Source organism: Alexandromys fortis, unplaced genomic scaffold (assembly GCF_014885135.2).
Source record: "Alexandromys fortis isolate MF-2015 unplaced genomic scaffold, M_Fortis_MF-2015_v1.1 scaffold_23, whole genome shotgun sequence".
In the NCBI taxonomy this organism is placed as follows: Eukaryota; Metazoa; Chordata; class Mammalia; order Rodentia; family Cricetidae; genus Alexandromys; species Alexandromys fortis.
The window spans coordinates 418,409-440,890 of record NW_026067907.1 but is presented as its reverse complement, the minus strand read 5'-3'; the positions used below and the strand labels follow the sequence as shown (position 1 = coordinate 440,890).

Sequence of the window (22,482 nt, the reverse complement as noted above, 5' to 3'; positions counted from 1 at the left end):
GTTCTTAGCTGCTGAGTTATCTCTCCAGCCTCTATAGTTACTTTATACTAGAAAGATTTTGTTCGGATAAGACCATTTCTGACTTCAAAGGAAGGAAGATGAGCGGTGCTGGTCCTACTGGAGAACCATTCTGCACAGGATATGGAAGCAGAGAGCCTATGGGGATGTCTGTATTCAGCGTCCTTCGGGCTTAACTGTTCCTTTGCCAATCTCAAGTACCAGAAAAGTCAGATAGTTTATCAGTATTTCATAACTAAGAGCAATAACAGCCTTTCAGCAATGGCCCATGTGAGTCCGTTCAGGAAACTGAGAACACTTGGTCCATCAGGAAGAAAGCCAAATCCCCAGCCTCAACTTTAGGGACGAAATCAAAGCATTGTAGCTTTGACAGGCAGGAGGAAAAGTTCAGTTAGTAGCACTTTTTCTTCTAAGAGTATGTATTGTTGGAAGGGGGGGACAACAAGGACTTTTGTCCTCTATGGAGGAGTGTGAAGAACTGCGGCTTTCTTTTTTAATTTTTTCAACTTTATATTTATTGTTTAGAACCTATATACCTGAATGCCAGAAGAGGGTACCAGACCTCTTAATAGATAGTCATGAGCCATCATGTGGTTGCTTGGCATTGAACTCAAGACCTCTGGAAGAGCTGTCAGTGCTCTTAATCTCTGAGCCATCGCTCCAGCCCGGGAAGCTGCTTTCTTAAATAACTTGTAACCTGCAGGACCGTATCCTAAATCACTGTGTGTCCAGACTTGAAGTCTGGGGTCTGGAATGGATCTTCCCATCAGTAGAGCACTAGACAGGATAGATAGGGTCCCAAGCTGCTGACACTGGTCTGTTTGTCCCCATCACTGAATCCCACATCATCCCGCCCTGGGCTACAACCTAGTTCTGCCTGGTGAGCTGAGCCAGTGGCCTCCAACCAACCTCAGCCGCTTCATAATGTGTCCTCTGCTTGATCCCTATCCCCATGGCCTACGACCAAATCCTAAAAATAGATGAATAGAGTGCGTTTCTGACAGTGATTTTCATCTAGAACTCCCTGTAAGAAAAGCATCGCAGTTGTAGGCAAGGGACATAGGTTGGCTCTGGCACGGACTGCAAAGAACAAAACACCACTGGCCTGGACCAGGCTCTTGGCACAATTGGTTCTGGATATAGCAACAGCTAGATTTGGGGTACCATCTGGTCAAGGAGCCTGCAGCTACTTTGATCATGAGAGGACAGTGACATCATACTTGTTCATAACAGTATATATATATATATATATATTCAGACAGAGTGTATACAGTATCATGTTTTATTTAGAAATAAAAGGAAGGCAACCATTAAGTACAATGACTTCACTTTAAGGGGCATTGTTGGTTGATCACATGGCACTAATGCTCCATTTCTCCCTTCCTGACACTCGTCATGTTGAGGTTTCGACCTCCTCATCCTTTCTGCATGGTTAACCCCATTCCCAGCCCTTTGTGTGGACCGTGACTAGCTTAAGCGCATCTGTGCACAGCTTCTTAACTGTTACAGCCCCCTCAGTTTGAAAGGAGAATTCCTACTTTGTGTCCAGGGAAAGGACTTTCTTTTTCCTGGTGTAGATGGACTTGGGAACGTGTTATTTCATTTGTGTTTTACAGCCATTGTATGGCCATATAAGGGAGGTGATCTAAAAAAGGGGTTGACTCTAAGCTTGGCTTAGCAGGAAAATAGGGGGAATCCTTAGTGATATTTCTGAGTCATTAAATCAGTAAGCCTTATAATCCACCATCCACTTAGTAGGAGCTTAAATTTGCTCTCAATATTAGGTTAGAAAGTGTTTTTTTCAGGTTTCTAGCTCTTTCTTCCTGAACATTTAGTGATCTATAAAAATAAAATCTCTCTCTCTCTCTCTCCCTCCCTCCCTCCCTCCCTCCCTTCCTCCCTCTCTCCCTCTCTCTCTCTCTCTGTGGTATTGGGATGGAACCCAGGCCTTTCTACATGCTAGGCAAGTGTTATACCACTGAGCAATCTCCAGCTCACAAAACCTCAAAACCTCTTTAGGACATAAGTATTTCATATGCTCTGACTCTTGCTGGTTTACTTGTGAGCCATATTTCCTGAATCAAGAGACCACATCATTTGGTCCATTTACTAAACATCTGCTTAGAGAATCATTTGTTAGAATTCATGTCTAAGGATGATCAAGCCCCTTACATAAAAATGTCATGGGATTCACCTATAACCTATACAATCAGTCTATATACTTGAAATCATCTTTTATGTATACTATCCAATACAATGCAAGTGTTATACACATAGTGGCTATACCATATTATCAGTGGATTAGCAACCAAAAGCTCTGTATAGTCCAATTAAAGACATATTATCAATCCATAGTTGTTTGAATCCATGTGTTCAAACCTGGGTGTGGATGGCCAACTGCATATGAGAATAAATAAAACTAACATGCCTTGAAGGCGAAAGTCAAATAAAGTGTGAGTGAGTTAATTCTCCTCATATAAGCATTTGGGATGTTTAAAATCAGGCCAGTATTCCCAACGTGTAAATAAATTTTCTAATTAGTTGTCAATTTTAATTAGGCTTCTGAGAAGTTATCAAAAATAACTGGAAGAAAAGATTTCCTTGTTGTCTTTGAAGATCGTCAGAAGAAGGGTCATGGGAAAGAAAAAAAAATGTTCATATTTAACATATTACAGGAGGTTAGTGGGTTGTGTCAGCTCTTACTAACTACTTTCTGTTCTCTAAACTGATCCCATGAGCATCTTTCTCATAAGTGCTTCAAGTTTCTCAGGTAGGAAAACTCTTTATACAAAGAAGTCGTAAAGTGCGGCAAGTTGAAAAACATTTAGTCTAAGGAATGCACGCGTGAGACTTCTCTCTAGATACAGAACAGTACAAAAAACTTCAAAGAAAAAAAGTTCACCCCCATGAGGACTTGGCACTTCACCGTGTCTTCTCAGATTTCCTTAGCCAACAGTACAGAGAGAATCAATGTTGAAATGGAGGATACTCCGTAGGATTCCTGGTAAATGATTATACAGAAAAACGTGTTCCAGATGGTGTGTGTGTGTGTGTGTGTGTGTGTGTGTGTGTGTGAGAGAGAGAGAGAGAGAGAGAGAGAGAGAGAGAGAGAGAGAGAGAGAGAGAGAGCACAGATTTCTTACCTCGCTAACCACAGATTACTTAAGCAGTACCTTAGGCAGTTACTAGAACCAGGAAGATTTGGAGTCCAAGAAGAAAAAGGCAAAGATCTCACCTCATCTCTCAAGCTAACATTATCCATCATTTCTGTATTCCCACTGGCATGCATGCTGGTTCAGTCTCTACCACTACAGAGGGTACCTAAGACTATCAAGCTACAGTGAGGCCAAGTGTGTTTTGGCTAACCGTCTCGGAAGAGGTGCCAATGTGGATTGGTTTCAGGGCTTTAAGGCCTGTGTGAGGCAGCGCCTTGTAAACAGGAGGATGTAGGGAAACAAGCAGCCACAGAGAAAGGGGCTGGGATGTCGTTATTCCTCCAACAGCACATCCCAAAGATCTAAGGGCTTTATCTAGGCTTCACATACTAAATTTCTGCACTGCTCCCTGTCCCCAATGAATAGTGCCTCCATAAAGATCAAGTCTTAACAACGTAGAACTGTAGGGGACACTTAAAGTCTCCACTGTAGCAGGATTTGTGAATGGGGACTGCGCTGGCTGGTTTTATGTCATCTTGACGCACAAACTAGCATTATCTGAAAGGAGGAAACCTTAATTAAGAAAAGGCCTCTGTAAGATCTGGCTATAAGGCATTTTCTTAATTAGTGATTGGTTGGGGAGGGCTGTCCTGTGGTTGTTGCCATCCCTGGGCTGGTTGTTCTGGCTTCTAGAAGAAAGCAGGCCGATGAAGCCATGAGAAGCAAGTCAGCAAGCCGCTCCCCTCCATGGCCTCTGCATCAGCTCCTACCTCCAGGATCCTGCCCTGATTGAGTTTATGTCCCAACTTCCTTCAGTGATGAACAACGATGTGGAAGTGTAAGCCCAATAAACCCCTTTCTCCTCAACTTGCTTTTGGTCACGGTATTTCGTTACAGGAATAGAAACCTGACCCAAGTTCAACTTACCCCTGCAGTAAGCACAATGCTCTTCTGACCTATATTTCTCTTCACTAAATGGATGGTCTTAGAGGCTGCCATTTGATTGTACCCTTAGCTTCTTGTCAAGATTCAAGCTTTATCCTACCATTCATATCAAAGCCTCCCATCTCAGCTTTTGCCCCTAAGTATATAAATGTATTTGGGTCTAGATCGTAAGAGAGTTTCAGAATTGAAACCAGACCAACACATAAATATATCTGCAAAATTTTAAAGTGCTATATAATTAGAAAGTGCTTCTGTTATTGCTAGGACTTGTAGGCAAGGCTCTTTTGAATTATTTTTACATGGGGGTCACTCATTTCTACATTACTGTATTTTGTAGTAGGGGGCAGCTTGTTGGTTCCCAGCTTAGACCTGAAATAATCACACAGAAACTGTATTAATTAAATCACTGCTTGGCCCATTAGCTCTAGCTTCTTATTGGCTAACTCTTACATTTCTATTAATCTGTATATCGCCATGTGGCTGTGGCTTACCGGGTAAAGTTCCTAGTGTCCGTCTCCGGCAGCTCCATGGCTTCTCTTTGACTCTGCCCTTCTTCCTCCCAGAACTTAGTCCAGTCCTCCTGCCTGGCTCTGCTCTGCCCTGCCCTGCTCTGTTATAGACTCATAGAAGTTCTTTATTCATTAATGGTAATCTCAGTATACAGAGGGAAATCAGTATTTCATAGATAATAAGTGATCTCTCAACTCCAACGGCAAGATCTAGAGTGTAATATAAAATGTTTATGCCACACTCTGTAGAAGTCCACAAATGCCAGCACTGCAGTTGCCTATAGAACGATGACAGAGACCATTAATAACAGGGTACTCCAAGCTCCTTCACAGGTCTACAACATTTCAGGTATGGCACGGTTAATTGGTCTTAGTTTGTCCGAGAACTTCCTACACACAGCTTTAATATACTCCAAAATGGTTTGCAAATGGAACACTTGGAAATCAGCCCTGGCTTACACTGAAGATCACCTAATGGTATGTAAATCCATGGTTCGAATGACTGAATCATGGTTATCTCCCGATTATCCCTATAGAATCTTCAAAGTGCATATGCAACTACCTTTCCAAATGTTTGTATTTTTAAATTTTTATTATTTATTTATTCATTCATTTACTTATGTGTGCATGCAGACATGCACATGCTAGGGCTCACATGTGAATGTGTGTGTGCAGACATGCACATGCCACAGATCACATGTGGACGTTGGAAGACAACTCTTGGAAGTTGGTATTCTCCTGCCACATCGTGGGATCTGGGAATTGAACTCAGGTCTTCAGGTCTGTGTGCAAGCACCTCTGCCCACTGAACCATCCCACCCCAGGATTTACTGAGTGAGATCTTTGCTGGTGTCTAATGATGGTGAGTGTCAGGCAGCCTTGTTATCTGCACTCTAAGACTTTATGTGCATGAAGCTCACAGGGAGTCAGTCAGCTGAGGGCTCTACACAAGGAATTCCCTCATCATGAGGAGGGCATCTTTCCACAACTGGGGAATAGGGTTTCACTTTCTCCCTTGACCCCAATAAGAAAGGAAGCAATTTCCCAGGGAGGGGTTCCGTGAAGGAGCTTGCAGCACTGTTCAATTTAGCAATGTTAAGCCTGGCAGATCAAGGGAACGTCTACTCTCCTCAGGCAAATATTTCAACAAACAACCTTTTCTATAGAGACAAAATATTTTGAAGTTAATAAAAAGTACTTTGTTTAGAAATAGACTTTGCTCAAATCTGTGGACTTCAGAAAGGAACACATGCCACAGCATCTTAAACTTGGCTACCATTGGTCGTGGACTGTTACAGCAAATTCCTACACTGATTATCAAGAGAGCCTCAGACCCTCTTGGTAGAATTCTAAAGGCTGGGATTCTAAACATCGACTCTAAAGAAGCCATGGATCCTCTAATGAAGAACACTATTGTTTTAGCTTGAAACCGCTACCACTTTTGTATTAGATGTGAAACAGAAAAGCCTACCTTTATGGGGTACATGTTTCCAGACCAGCTTCCCCACCAGACTCTCGGGAATAAGGCGGATAGGAAGGGAGGGAAAGGTTTCTGGATTAAAGAGGCCCAAAAAAGAGCCACAGAAATCTACTTGGGAAGAAAATCCTGGAAGATAACAATGACAAAAACCCAGAATATTAATTATCTAATTTAGAACGGCTCTGAGAACACATGGCTACAAATATAGCCACATGTGATGGTCACCCAGTGCCTAAAATATTGCTGGCTCAGAAACATTGGACAGTACAGTTGCTGGGGCTTGATATTTGCTCTGCAGAATTCTCACTTGCCAGACAAAGAATGAGAAATGGGGCTATTATACTCTCCATCAGCATCTTCCTGGAATGGCCTTGCACTTAAAACCAGCTTATCATTTTCTTATGGATACAAATGGAATTTTCAGAAATTTAAACAATACACACCTAATTTTTAAAAATCTATTTCACAAAGACCCTAAAGTGTAGAGTAATATAGGTATGAATGCCTTTCTTAATTGACAGCTTCAGATCTAGGCTTCACAGGTATTTACCTATGATGGTCCTGGGATATTTGGTATCTTAAAATATATTTTACGTGACAGGAAGAGTTACACAGAAGGCGCTAGGCTATGTGCTCTACTAAGGGCCTTACTCTGCCATTCAGTGGCCTGAGTCCGCGAGGACAGGAAGGGGAGAAGCCACTCGGAGACATTTCAAGAAGGGTTGGTCAGCTCTTAAAGAGACGGGTGGCAACATATTATTAAAATTGCCAAATGACTCCTCCAGAGGCTAGTGATCTAGAGATGGCAGATCACCTCAGAGACACAGCGGATAAGATCAGGTCAGGGCAAACAGAGAAGCAAACGGATCAAGTTTGAAAGGAGGGATACATTTTAGCTGCATTACTGCCTCTGAGGCCATTCTACAGCTCCCATGAAGTCGTCAAGGCCCAGATCCTCACCCCAGCAGGCCTCAGACCATGCTCTCTCTTTCCTACTTCAGCTTGCAAAGGCAAGTTTATTATCGAGCTCTTGGGACTGAGAGTGGTCAATCATCTGTCCGAGGCTTCACTGGGAGCTAGACAGGCAGACTCAGGTCCAGCTGCACGGAGCCTCCCCCTCCCCATGTTCGTGGCACAATGCCCCTCTCTCCAACCAAGGCAGTGCTGATGGAGCAAAGGAGGAGAGCTTAGTAAGGGAACGCAGTCCTAGGCCAGCCTGGGCTATCCAGCATGGCCCTGTCTCAAAAGTAAAACAACAAACGCCAAACACTTTTGAAAAGAGGTGACATAAAGACTTCAGACAGACATGTTGGAATGAGTAACAACAGGGTATTGTGAATTTCAGGCCAGACACGTGAATTAATCAACATTGCACTGAGGATATACCAGGACAGTAGACAGAATGGTCAGGGGATGTGTAAGTTCAGAACACCAAAGGGAAACAGAAACCACTTCTACCGTGGACGCACGCAGCATCGTATTCTGGCTGCGATGTTAGCACTCCAGGGCAAGAAGAGCACTCCGGACTTGGAGTTAGACCTGGGTGTTTCCACCTCAGATTCCCTTCAAAAGTATAAGCACAGAGTCTGGGGGTGTGACTTAGTGGTAGAACATGTGCCTAGAATATACTAGTGCTGGATTCCATCCATAGTACAATTCTCTCTCTCCTTCCTTTCTCTCTCTCTCACACACACACACATTCACACACAGACACACCTACTTGTTCACACGTTCACACACTTATACTCACATTCACACTCACACACACACTTTCTCACACACTCGCTCAGTCACACATAGACACACCTACTCAGTCACACGCGCGCGCGCACACACACACACACACTTTCTTTCTCTTCATTTGATTTTAGACTGTTCTCATACATTTCTGAAAAGCTTCCGTCCCCTACCCTGTAACCACTCCGTGAGTGATTGTGCTGAAAGACACAGATAACATGGAGTGTATAGCTTGTAGTGATTAAACGCTCTCTTTATCCTTTATGAAGGCCATGGAAATGGGAACTGCAGGATGAGGAGGTAAACCTAGATCTGGAGGGAACGCAGGTATTGAGCGCGGGGAGGAAGAGTGAGAGAGGAGACCCACAGTTGGCTTTGAATAAGGAGGCTTTGCAAATCATCTTCACCCTCTGGAACACGAGGGTGGAGGATTGAGGCAGGTGGGAGAAGACATGATCCCAGAAGGTTCTGGGGGGAATTGCCGATGAAAAAACCCGGAAAAGAATTAGAAATTGAACCAGGGGATTAGGGGAAAAAGGAAAAGCGGAGAAACATGAGTTGGGGAAGGTTTGGCTAGAAGCGGTTGCTCTGATATTCCATCCCTGAGAACCTGTGAACCGACTAAATTCCACTCCCGTCTGAATGACCATGCTTTTTAAATCAAAGGCATATATATGAAGTTACAACATTTGATGAAACCAGACCCCACATTTTAAAGAAACAAAGAATATTAAAAGAAAATAGTTGACTTAATACGGGGCTTGAGATCAATTGCAACCCCGCGCCTGTTGACCTTAGACCACAATGAAGGCTGTACCGTCTTGTGTTAACTCTACCAAGGCCCGACCAACCACTCAAACTTTCTCCAGCACAGACTTTTCCTCATCATTCAGAAAGCACAGGATGGTGAAAGGAACAGGTCACACATTTCTAAAAGCTTGTGCCCATGGAACACTGGGAAGGGGCAGCTCGGTTCTCAAATGAGAGCAGAAAGGGAACACGGTGGCAGAGGAGGTGACATTGGCTTTTGCTCAACCCCCAAAACAGGCTTTGATTCCCTAAAGGCATGTCTGGTAATTTTGCTTTTATTGACTCTCAGTGCTGGGGGAATCTGGCCCAGTGCTTCCACAAAGTTTTCAAATATTGCAGCTCATTGTTGGAGGCCTGGATTCAATTGTTATCTCCAGCTAGAGGGAGCGGATCTGGTACCAGTGAGTGCATCTGGTCTTTTGACTTTGGAGGTGATGACCTTTCTGTGCCTATTAGCGCGGCTATTCATCAAGGTCTTAGCAGGTCTGTGCAAGGTCACTGTCATTTGCAGATGCCAAAAACAGGAAAGCTCCAAATGACCCACCCACCATCCCATGTAGAACAGAGCTATGACATTCTCGCTGGTTTTCCAAATTGCAGAGATCTTGCATCTGGCAGAAACAAGCTCACTTCTTTTCCCTTACAGCTTTGCAGTGCATTGAGGGAAAACAAAAGGAAAATTCACAGTCTGCTCATACAAGGTGAGCCCTAAAATGGCCATTTTTCCTGAATGAGGAGCAAAATAGAGAAGGATCTCATGTTTGGAAGAAGAATAGAACAATTCTGATTTAACTCACAGCTCTGTGTGGACCAACGGAAAAGCAGTTTCATTCTCAAAGGCAAACGCATTCACCAGTAACCAACTCACACCGTGAAGACTGTTCCAGTCCTTGTCTAACACCTTCGATGTTAATTTTTAATTTAGTCTACATCTTGTATTTGTTAGCATCCAGGCACACCTGGCCACACCCCTTGTGGACCTTGAACAGTGCCTGCAGGGTAGGCAGCATCCTGTCCCTTTAAAAGTCAAAACTCTGCCTCCTTCTACCTCTTCTTCCTCCTTCTCTCTGTACCTCTCTCTGTCTCTTTTCCTCTCTTTCTCCCTTCCTCCCCATTCCTTCCCTTCCCCCAATAAAACTCCCCTCGTAAATTCTGCCTACATGGTGTATACCTTCTATAGCCTGGACCCACCCGCCAAGGTCTCTCGTGCCGTATCATAACAGCATTTGTTTCGAATTTCTTTTTATCACACATTGCTCCACAGAAAGGTCACATGTGAACATGGGCTTCCTCCTAAGTTCACCAAGGAGGAACAACATCATCCTTGCCTTTGGATCTTTCTCATACTTAACTCGGTGTTCAAGGCAAAGAAGGAATTTAACGATTGTAAAGCAGGTCACTTCTAACACGGAGTCCATCACAACTCACGCTAAGGAATTTTAGGAGACGCTTTCTCTTAGAATCTGAGATGGCCGAGTGCCACCTTCACGCTGCTGAAGCCAGTGGCTTAGTTAAATGCTTCCAGATGCCCCTCACATTTTACATGGGGAGCATAAGGTCAATGGTAGGTAACAGGGTGGGCTCTGTCATTGGTTATCCAGGTAGAGAGTAAAGGTAGCTGCCGGGGGCAGCTTTGTCATCCAATGTCCATTCCCCACCTTTGTTACAACTTTGATTTATCTGCCTTTCTTCCTAGAGCCCGTTTCTGGGTCAACTTTCAAGCTTGACCTTGAATTGCACTCAGCAAACCATTTCCTCCAGAGCAGCACAGCAAGGGTTAAAAAGAAGGCACTGTGGGGGAGTTCTGGGAAACCTTTCCTACAATAAATACCGGCCTGTTTTTAACACATGTGATTCAGAGGTAGCAGGAAAAGGGACTGATTTGAACCTATATTTCACTCATCAGACCGTGAAGTTCTCTTCCTTCCTCCCCTAGCTTGATCTGCATAAAAACCTATCACCATAATTCCTGATTCTCAAAGCAAGGGACAGAAAGAGGCATTAGCATCTCATTCCAGACGATATCTCCTCATGGAAAGACAAGGATTTTGTTTTTGTTGTTGCTGGAGTTCAACATGCCAGCATGCTTTGTACATGCCTGCCAAATGCGCTACCACCAAATGAGACACAGCAAACTTGTAATGAACGACTTACTCCCCCAAGTACAAGGACAAGACGAGATAAGACCAACGTCTCCAAGCATAGAAATGGACAACTAAAAGGGGATAAATGATCCCAGTAAATTTAAAGTCAAACAGAGTGGAGAGAGCTAAACTTTAAGTCTCCATTTCTCATATGGGTTTTGTTTCTATAATGAGTGCACCCTTCACCAGCCATACCAGAAGGGTCTGCAATGGGGAAGACTTAGGGGTGCCTACTCTCTAACCCAGCATGTGAATGCAAGCTTCCAGCAGGTACATGTTAAAGAAAGACAGATGCCCACTGTGCAGGTAAAGCCAATCCTGGATGTTTTCTGAACGATGTCATTCTGTGCTGGATTTTTCTAACTACTACATTTACACTGTGTATATTATATTTACACACATATATTATATTATATATAATCATCATCACGATGCTGTCAAGTCAGAAGATTTTGCAGTTTGCGAGATGGGAGGAAAGTGCTTCAGTGGCTTTTTTAAGGTTGCACACTGGATTCTGATTCTTGTTCTCTAGCACTTTGCCAAGAATTCCACAGGATGGTTGTATCGGCAATGTCTAGTCTGATACAATGAGTTACTTATTCATCATATGAATCATTAATGATGTAGACACTGATTATTGTTTTATTAGCTAACTTCCGACAAATCAATCAACCCTCAGCCAGAAATTTACAGGACCTTGTGACACAGTAGCAAGGTCACCTACAGACCCACGAGGTGCGTAGCGTTTCTTTTCTTCCCAGCAGAGTTTCACCAAATTGTGCGTACAATTTAGGGGTAAAAAGCTACAATTCTAATGCTGTAAAGCCTTCAGCTGCAGGACTATTTGCTTCTGAGACATGACAGTGACAGCTACTGACCTGGGCTGGGTTCAGTGAGTGGTCCTCCTCATCCCAGAGAGTCACCTCTTACAGGGATAGAAAAGAAAAGATGGCCATGCTCCAGAGAGAAGCCCAGTGTAGGAGGAATCATAAGCACTGTGGACCACAGCCTCAACTCTGCTTAATCTTAACCAACCAGTGTGAGAAGCCCACCAACAGAGAGACCATGTTTTTCTGTATTTCTGGTTGCCCTCAAGAGAACAAACCCCAAATCTGTATAAACCAGACCTATCCTTGTCTGATATTTGAAGTTTCTGTAGGTTTGTTGCCTAACCTAATCTTGCTAATTATGGTCAGTTTTCTTATTCCCATCCCTAGTCTTAGGTCTTTAGTAGTTAGAAAGAGGTAACACTTCTGTCTACAATTTCCGGACCTTTCTCGCTCAGTCTGTGGAAGTAGCAACCACTGGCTCTGTCAGACAGAACAAGCTGATGTAAGTGCTACCCTCAGGTGGGCAGCACTGTGGTTTGTAAGTCCCTGCCTTTCAAGCTCCTGTTCTTTCCTCAGGGACCACATACACCTCTGCATGCCTGCGAAGGCCTTTGGTAGCAGAGAACAAAGGTTGAACAGTGTGCTCTTCCCTACCCGCTCAAGAGCAGGCTGTTTCAGAGTGGGACCTGACTCTTCTAAAGGAGGAAGTGAGCTCATTCTTCCAGGAAGCATTTGAGCTTCCCTTCCATGTCTGTTTTCTCCTAAGGTCTAGAGTAGTCAACATGATACAGAAAGGTCCTGGTCTCCAGGGAGTTCTCTTTGAAAGAAGACCTCCCATAAGTCAATGAATGTACTTTGAGTCAACAAGTAACTCCGAGTAGGAGGTCTCTGCATCACTCATAGTCAGCAATGTTGAAGACCAACAAAAATATTTTCTACAAAACTAGGACGAGGCTTTGAAAAGAAATGAAAGCAGATGAGTTACAGACACTGAAAAGTCCTTGCACTTTGTCATATAGATCCACATCACAAGAACTGCAATTCTGGGCTCCCTTCCCCTGAATGCTGTCAAGGAGACACAGTAGGCCACAGTTCCCAAAGAGCCCAAGCCTTCAGGGACATATAGCTAAGTGGAACTAAGGGTCCCCAAGTCAAATCCTATTCTCTTTTCTTACTATATGCATCATATGACAAAGCAAACAGAATACCTATGGGTGTCTGGTGTGGGACCATGGTCTGTATTCTCTCAATTATATTTTAAATAAATGCTGATTGGCCAGTAGCCAGGCAGGAAGTATAGGTGGGACAACCATACAGGAAGTAGAGGTGGGTCAATGAGAACAGAAGAATTCTGGGAGGAGGGAAGCCCATTCCTCTGCATTTCTGACCTAACTACAGAAGCGGCAAGATGTGACTGCCCCGCTAAAGAAGGTACTGAGCCACATGGCTCACATTGACAAGAATGATGGGCTAATATACGGTATAAGAGTTAATAAGAAGCCCGAGCTAATGGACCAATCAGTTTAGAGTTAATGTAGACCTCTGTGTGATTTCTTTGGGACTTAAGGATTGTGGGAACCTGGCAGGACAGAAACCTCAACAACAGGTGTGCAGAAGGGAAAATAGTTATTTGATTTTAGGAAAACTGATTGAAGAATCATAATAACCTAACGTATCAATATGTCATTTTTTCTTTCTTTGTAGAGATAGCCATATATCACTCTAAGAAGAAAATGTATAGATTCATTGACAATGAACATAATTTTTTCTTTAAAAAGAAAAAAAAAAAAGAAGGGGATGGAGCAATGGTTCAGCATGAAAGAATGCTCACTGCTTTTGGAGAGACCTGGGCTCAGTTCCTAGCACCCACGTCAGGTGACTCCCAACAACTTGTGACTCTAGTTCCAGGGGAATCTGCCCTCTTTTGGCCTCCACATGCCTCTGGATGTACATGGTGTATATAAGTCCACATGGGCACACACATAAATAACAAATCTTTCTTTAAAAAAAGAAAATGCCTACTTTGTGTCAAACAAAACCTCAAATGACCAACTCTTGCAAATATGTTGAATGTCTGAGTGTGGCTCAGGTGGGGACACATGGCTCTTGGGAGTGTTTGGCAAATTTGCCCTTGTGTTCCTTCTTCCATAAAAAATTATTAAAATTATCTATCTTAACTGTGTTAGTACCAAAATAGATGCAATTCGGATTACATACTATATATTCATTAATATATTTATATTTTTCTTATACTTGGAAAATAAGTTAAAATTAAAATATTTTCATAGGCCACTGCAGTACCTCTGAGCACTGTGTCTAGCAAGGAAACTGGCTTTTCACCGGCTTCAGACCACAAACCCTTGGTTTTGTGAGCCCTCAAGATAGACACAGGTAAGAAAAAGAAATTCCAGTACATTTCCTGGCTGTGATGAAGACCCGCAGGGAGCAAACCAGGTCTCCACAGTTAACAGAACTCCCATGAGTTCCGACACCCCAAGGAATCTTAACTTCATTGAAAGATGGTTTTTGCGACAGCTGTGAACTCTTCCGGAATAGCTCAGCAGAGCCAACATTTTCCACTCCAGCGAAGCATCGTTATCTTGTGGGTTGAGCCAAGAAGGTCTAACCCAGTGGTTCTCAATCAGTGGGTCACGACCCCTTTGGTGCCCGAACAACCCCTTCATGGGGGTTGCCTAAGGCCATCAGAAAACACAAATGTTTCCATTATAATTCATAATGGTAGCAAAATTACAGTTATGAAGTAGCAATAAAAATAATTTTATGGTTGGGGTTGACAACAATATGAGGAGCTGTTTTAAAGGGTCGCAGCCTCAGGGGGGTAGAGAATGACTGCTTTAACCCATCCTGGGGTTTCAGTTCCTTTTTCTTTTTTATCTTTTTCCATGTTGTTATAAAATTGAAAGTATAAACATCCACATGCACAAAAAAGTAAGAGCAGTGTGCTTACTTGATAAAGTTCCTATCTCTTTGTGAAACTCTGATGTGGGATCGAGCAATGCTCATCACTTGGCAAACAGCCTCAGCTGTGGTCAGAGTCGGGTCCGCTCCGACAGTCGGAGAGAGGACAGACAAACTCGTGCCTGGAACTGTCCCTTCCTTTGCCTTTTCATTATGACAGCATCCAGACCCCATCACCACAACATCAGAGTGCGATTTCTAAACTGGAGGAATAGCAGCCAAAAGGGACAAAGAGAACGTTGACCAATGACAAGCATCTAAAAGGAACACGAACTCATTGGCTTGTAGCAGGCTAACAGGAAGAAGCAGGCAAGGCGAGGAGAGATTCTTTCTGATCCTGTGTCTACCCTGTGTCTTTTACCGGGAAGCAAGCATTGTCTTCCATTTCACGTACTCTCCTAACAACAGTTCTTATTCTGGATAGCAAGAGAGTTAAGCATTATTTTAAAATAGTGTGTCTGTTTTTAAAGAACCTACTTAAAAATAAAAAAAATTGCTTCAGTCTATAATCTATAAAAATATATAAATCTAATGAACATAAATTATAAACATTAACCTTTTGTCACATATTTCATAATTAAGTAGCCAAAAAAAAAAAAAGAGAGAAAACCCAGAACAGGAAAGTGAGAAAAAGGGAAACAGCTTACTTTCACAGTTGGCGCTGGCTTTTCTGACGTCTTTACCCACGACTCCTACTGTCTCACCTATAGTGGAGACAAAAAAAAAAAAAAATAATTGATTTATTAAAATGTTACTTTTTAGAATTATCTTTATTTACTTAGTTTTCATGTGTGTGTGTTATATGTGTACAGGGACAGAGGACAGAGGAGGACGTCGGGTGTCCTGCCCTATCCTTCTCCATGTCCCTCTTTTCAGAAAGGAATCAACAACTCAGAGTGCTCCTCCTGTTTCCGGCCCACACAGCTATGGAGTTCTAGGCACCTGTGGTCATACTTGGCTGGTCACAGGGGTGCCAGAGATTTGAACTCAGGTCCTCATGCTTGCACATATGCTCTTACATACTGAGCCATCTCCTCTGCCCCGGAACATGGATGAGATATTAGCGCTGACTTAAAGCAACAAGTGAGGATTAGTAGCCACAAGGCCAGAATTTACCAAGAAACTGTCACAACAATTCTAAAATAATCATAAAAAGAATTAAAACCCCACAAATCTTATAGGCGGTCATACTGAAACGACACTGATGCCCACTTATCTTTCATTTTCTTCTTGGCTCAAAAAATTCAAGACTTGAACTTTTGATAGTTCTGAAAGTCAAGAATTCCAACCATTTTCCCCGAACCCGGAAGTGCTTCTCCTAGTAAAGGGAGGATGAACCCAGAGGCCACAAAGCAGGGAAGAAGAGGGGAGTAAGATGCCAGTCAGTCTCCGCTGCAGCATCTCTAAGATCCAGCCTCCAAGGCTGTGGCCAAGGATCCTTGAGTTTCTCTCCATGTCTCTACCCATGAATTCTTCTCAGCTTCCATCTCTATGAGGCAGTTGGAAGGTGGAGTCTTCCATCTTGCCTCTAGAAGAATAGAATTTCTGGTTTTGTCTCTTCACCGTGTTTGAAAAGGAGGAGTCGTAGACACCTCAGTGTTCAAAGTTTCAAGATACGCACTGCCCAAGTGAAGTCAGTGTTGTCAATTTTTAAAAGAAAAGCAAATGTGCTTAGAAATTTAACAATCGTATATCTTTTTTAGAAATATTTTTATCTAATGCATGTGGGGTTTGGGTGTTTTGCCTGAGAGTATGCATGAGCACCATATGCATGCAGTGCCTGAAGAGGCCAGAAGAGGGCATAGTTCCTTAAACTGGAGTTACAGAGGTTCTGAGCCACGATGTGGGTGTGGGGAACTGAAGCTGGATCTTCTGGAAGAGCAGCCAGTGCTCTTAACCACTGAGCCATTTCTGTAGTCCCCCAACTCCATATCTTTATGAACATTCTAGAAATTATTCTATGTGACTGATGGAAGGGTCAAAATAAGAATGTAAGAGAGAAGAAGAGCTTGTTGAGTAACAACACAGCAAGCGAGGTATGGGGGTGAAGGATGACCATTGTTAGAACAGTCCGAAAAAGTGCAAACTTGTAAAACATTTGAAAAAAATCCACCCAATAAAATCTTTTTATAATATTTAGTCCCACCTAAAGATGAAATCGCAGCTCTCACATTAAAATGAGTAAGTTAATTTTATCTCATATGTGGGGAGTCAAAACAAAGGAATTTGAAATTTGCTTGTGACTCAAGTAAGTGATGCCGTTTTAGTTTTAAATTGGAGAAAGCAAAGGAATGAACTAAATATTTAGTTTCAGTTAAGCTAGAAAAGGACCGTGTGTGTGTGTGTACAGATATAAGGAAGAATGCACAATTTAATGAGTTAAAATTAAAAGCTGCTTCTTTGCAAATTATGGAACCACAGAGACTTGTTTTTTTTTTTTTTTTTTTTTTTTGAAAATGTAGCCTTAAAACCAAACATGAGAAGAGAATTATTCAAGGAATGCAAGCCAGACATGGAAAAGATTTTAACATGTAGAGTATTGAAAAGTATCTTCAGGGGCCAATGTGAGGATCTCAGTGAGAAGTTTTCTAAGCTGATATTTAATGATCAGAACTGAGCCCAAAATAGAAATGCTTGAAATATGAGCCAGTATGGTTTATTTTAAAAATCTCCAAACTGCAGTTTAAAAAGAGGCTGTCTGATTGGCTTGCTGAAGCAAACCGAAGACTCTTCACCAATCTACACAAAGAAACAAAAGTAAGGCACTTCTTTGATTCAAATAAGATGCAAGGATCCTAAACAGAGAGTGCTGCAGCCAGTTTCTAATTAACGTCACATCAGTATGGGGACTGTTCTACAGGTATACATAGGTACGCATAGAGACACTGTGCGTTATCAGAAGGCAGGAAGAGCTTCAGCATCTGACACTGGGCTCCATCAATATCTAGTACGGTGTTTGATAGTCTTATAAAGTACTTTAAATACAGAAAAATAAAAAAAATAGAAGATCACTATACAATAGTGAAAGGGAATATACAGGCTAGTTACTACCATGAGCAGGCGACAAGGCTGTACACTTAGACAGCACAATTGAGTTTGTTTGCTTGTGGAACTCAGGGCCTCATGCTTGGAGTGTGGCTAGTGCTCTACTCCCAACCCTAAGAGAAAGATTTTTCTTGTTTTTTCTTTTTTCTTTTTCTTTTTCTTTTTTTTTTAAAGAGGGACGGTGTTATGAGAAAGGGTCTGGTAGCCCAGGCTTGCCTCAATTCACTATATAACTGGGAATGACCTCTAATTGGTCCTCTTGCCTCCACCGCCCAAGTGCTGGAATTATGGGCTTCATCACCACCCAACTTGGCTTCCAGGAGAAAAATCATAAATGATAAGAAAGTGCACAATTTCACGAAACGATCTAACGCACAATATGCAAAAAGCAAGGGGTTTTATCCAATAACAGCCATGTCTAGTCACAAGGGATTGAGAATGGAGATCATCACCAAGGAGACATAGTCAGAAAAAATTACCCTCATAAAAGACACAAAGAAGACAGTAACAGAGCAATTTGGGGGTCAATAACAGTTGCTTCATGAGAAATGGAGAAAAGTACACATGCATTAGGTTTTTCAGAAGAACAGCAACACTATACTGTTAGGAAATTCAATATGAGGTAAACCAGCACACTGGTATTTTTGGCCTGATAGGAATACAAGGCAAGTGGGGGAGGGAACATTTACAAGCAGCGGGGATTATTTATAGATGAACACCTGGGAACCTCATCGGCTGCTCTGTAAATTCAATATGGGATTAAAAAAAATCAAGAATATTTGATTATTTGGCCTTAAGTGCAAAATCCACTAATGGAGTGTGCTTGGGGCATTAAATACAAATAGAATTCGATGTAAAAACAAAATGAACCTTCATTACACTTCAGAAGGAAGGTTAGGGAAATGTTATAAAATAACCATCAATGTTATATATATGCCAAGAAAATGCTGATCACCCTTAGCTGAATCATGGCAAAACAAATCTCATTTTATTGCTTTTGGCCCAAGGACAAGGCTAGGCTTATAGTCTGGAAGGCAAGCAAGGCGATGTTTAAAGTCAGTTACAAAGGCAAAACCAGGTAATGTGAGTTCATGTATAAAAATAAATAAAATGTCAGGGTTGGTTTTTTTTTTTTTTATAAAGAGGAAACATGAAGTCCAATATAGCACCATGTCCTTTTAACTCCAGTGTCTAAAATAAGCTAGCTCACCTTTAATTTTAGGTGACATTCAGGTAGAAGCTGAAGAGCTGGGGCAACAGCTACAGCATCAAGTCTAGATATTCCAGAATGAATGCTAACAAAATCGCCCAGGGAAGGAACCAATGCTGCTTTTTATATGTAGGACGACACGAGAAGGATTGTTACGTGACTAGCTAGAAACAGTTTTCAATGCATGGTCTTAAAAGGACCAATTCTACTTCGGATAACTCCTGTACAAAGTCTCCAGCATGCATATCTTTCCTAAGATGTCACTTAGTTGACAGATAGCTGCCCCACAGATAGCAACCTTCCCCCCACCCCGCCATGGATTTGTTACTTCCGTGAGTAAAACCCATGGACTTCCTAAATCAGTTAACCAACAAGGCAAAAGACCAACAACAAAATTTTCTCAATCTCTTCCGAAGTTTCTAGAAAATATTTTTAAAACTAAAACCCTGGATGATCAAGTAGACAAAGACAGTGTTTTTGAGGCAATCTAAAATTTGAGGACATAAAGCTTGAAAGGCTTTCTGTTTGAATTAGAGTCTTGCTTCTCCCTGGGCCTGCCATCTTGGGGCGCCATTCCACAAATGTCCCACCTGTCCCTTCGATCTGAGAATGCTGCTAAGGTGTGCTGGGACTCTGATCCACTGCGACAGAGAAACTCTCTCTTTCTTTCTTTCTTTCTTTCTTTCTTTCTTTCTTTCTTTCTTTCTTTCTTTCTTTCGTTATGATTTTTTATTGAAAATAACTTTTTCATAGAATATATCTGATCACAGATTTTCTTCCCTCATCTCATCCCAGATCCTCCCGCCTCCCGTCCGTGCAACACCACTCCTTCCTTTTCTTTCCTTAAAAAACAAACAGGCAAATAAACAAACAAACAGGAATAAGAAATAACGAAAAGCACAAGAAACACATACATACAGAAACACACACACACACACAAAACCCATAAAACATAAAGTCAGAAACCATAAGACACAAGAGAAAGATCAGTAAAGTAAAGCAAAAATGAAAACAAAACACCCCAAACAATGCAATATGAGACAAAAATCTCCAAAAAATACCACCGAGTTCATTTTATGTTGACCATGTGGTGTTAAGCATTGGGCCTGACCTTAAGTGTGGTTTGTATGCCTGGTGAGACTCCAACAGAGGAAACTAATTTTTCCTTTGCAAGTATATGTCAAATGGAGATAGCTTCTTGGTTAGGCACGGGGGCTTGTGTCTACTTCCCCTCCCAGGGGTAGGACCCCATATTGCTAGGACATGTGCAGGCCCCATGGATACTCCCACAGTCTCTGTGAGTTCACAGGTACGTCAGTCCTGCTGGGTCTGGATGACACTGTCTCCTTGGTGTCGTCCATCCCCAATGGCTCTGACGACCTTTCTACCCCCTCCTTTGCAGAGCTTCTTGAGCGCTAAGGGGAGTGGCTTGATAAAGACCTATCATTTAGGACTGAGTGTTCCAAGGTCTCCCATTCTCTGTGCGTAGCAACACTTCCTTGCTTCAATTGGTCCTTTGGATACCTTCGTTCATCTGTAGGTCATAAAACAAGTAGCAAGGTTCTACCACGCGGGTGAGATAACATTCTTTGCTGTTACAGATGCACAGCCTCCAGTTATCCATTATAGGCCTTGAATGAACCAGCGTTTTCCTTTTCCTTGCCCTGATCTTAGCCCACGTGTGATGACGTTTATTAAATACGCTGTGGCGTTTGCTACGATTGATCCGCCTAATAATAGTGACTGCTTCGTGGACAGTCACACTGTCCCAGCCAGATCAGTTAACTCACCTGGAAAGCAGATATTGCCCTGCTCCTCACAGACGTGAACAAGAGAGAATTTGGAGTCCAGAACTCTCGTTCACATGAGGAGCCTGGGGATGGGCCGATGCAGTACAAGTTCACACTGATCTAATGTGTAAGCTGGCAGAATAATTTTATGTGCACACACCAAGACTTGCTTTACCTGTTTGTGAGGAGCCTTCGTGCTGTTTTGTTCTTTATGTGGTGTTAACTGCCTGCCTGGGTGAATTATAACTCTAGATGAACTGTGATCTATTCACAGGCACACCGAACGTTGACATTTCTGTCCATGATGAACCCCATACAGGACAGTGGTCCCAAGCAGGTCTGCTAGCAACATCATAGCTGGCTAATGGGTGTGCACACACTCTAATTAGCTTTCACAGTTATGAATGTTCCTCACTACAGTTGACAGACTCTGGCCCAACGACATGACTGTATATACTCTGTCTTTTCGATCTTCAGATGGTTTTCAGGGGTTCTCCAGTGGAACCCATATCACAGGTCCTCTGCATTCACAGGCAGGGGATTCCACAATGCATTTGCCTGGGTGGAAGGGCTGGATTGTTCAAAATGCACACACTGAACACTACCCTGCTCGAGACAGATTGCACTGGCCCACAATCCATGCAGAGAGTACATGCAAGTTCTTTTGCATCAAATATTATGGCTAACATGTGATACCGTAATGTTTCATTTATATCTATTCAGAGGAGTATAAAATGGGGTTACTGTGCCTTAAATTTGTATCTTTCCAATTGTTAATAAAGTTGGACATAGCATACACAAGGCTCCACATTCAAACCTTAGTAACACACACACACACACACACACACACACACACACACGCACCACCTAACAGTCATCCTGCTTTTCCTACAAAGGTTATGACTAAAATAAATAAACCCAAACTAAAAACAAGTAGAATTCAAGGAATGCCCTCCTTTCCCATCTTCTTGTTGTTGCTTCTGTAATGTTCACTGATGTCAGTATTTTTTCTATAGGAGGAAACTCTGTTTCTGGACAATCTATGTCCCATCACTTGAATATACACAAGGAAACCCAGCTGCTACAGAATTCACGGTAGAAACTCATTGACTGAGCTGAGGCTGGAGTTGGTTAGGGAATTCAAATGATCACATCTTTGGGGGTAAGAACATTTGGCAACTGCTTGCAGTCTTCATTCATGGAGATGAGGAGCTATTTTATAATTGGCTATTGTTCCTTTTTGCTGTGTGCTTAGGGTCTGTCACGCAGACTCACACACTTGTGCACACAGAGCCATCCCGAGACAGACTCTACCGTTCTCCTTAGATGCTCAATTTAGTCTCTTCTTGTGACAGAAACCTTGTGAGCTTCAATCACTTTAAAACTAATGAACCAACCACCTAGAACCTGGGGGCTGAGGCTACAGAAAATGAAGAAACCTTTTAAGAGCTTGTATTTCCTGGTCTCCTACCTGGGATATCCATTAACTTCACCCACAATTTAATCCAATTATGCAGTGGCTGCCTTATGGGTACCAGGCCTGGTGCCAGGCCCAGGGGATTACCAAGCGAGTGGGGGCACAGTATCTCTGAGGAGTCCATCTGCCCAGTACAGTGGATGTGTGCTTAGAAAAACTACATATATCAAGCAGTTTTTAATAAACTGGATTGTTTTCAGTGGCATTTTGACAGCTATATTAGGAACAATTTGTCAAGTGAAGGCCACTCAGTTCAGATATCGTGTATCAGGTTGGCATGTCTCGCCAGGCCCTGCACGCGATGCATACATAACGGGCATGAAATGAGTAGAGCTCTTAAGACAAGTTCAGGC

At 42.5% G+C, this 22,482-nt stretch overlaps 1 protein-coding gene across 7 annotated transcripts in view; it reads right to left on the bottom strand.

Annotated features, from left to right (window-relative positions):
* Plekhg1 (pleckstrin homology and RhoGEF domain containing G1) overlaps positions 1 to 22,482 on the bottom strand; it is a 214,311-nt gene that overhangs the window by 140,908 nt on the left and 50,921 nt on the right. For 6 of the 7 annotated variants that reach the window (XM_050135707.1, XM_050135708.1, XM_050135711.1 and 3 more), the window contains one exon: positions 15,255 to 15,311. The exons of the other annotated variant lie outside the window; for it this stretch is intronic. In XM_050135707.1, the coding sequence (XP_049991664.1) occupies positions 15,255 to 15,311 (57 nt within the window). The remainder of the gene's footprint in view (positions 1 to 15,254; positions 15,312 to 22,482) is intronic. 7 annotated transcript variants of the gene reach the window in all.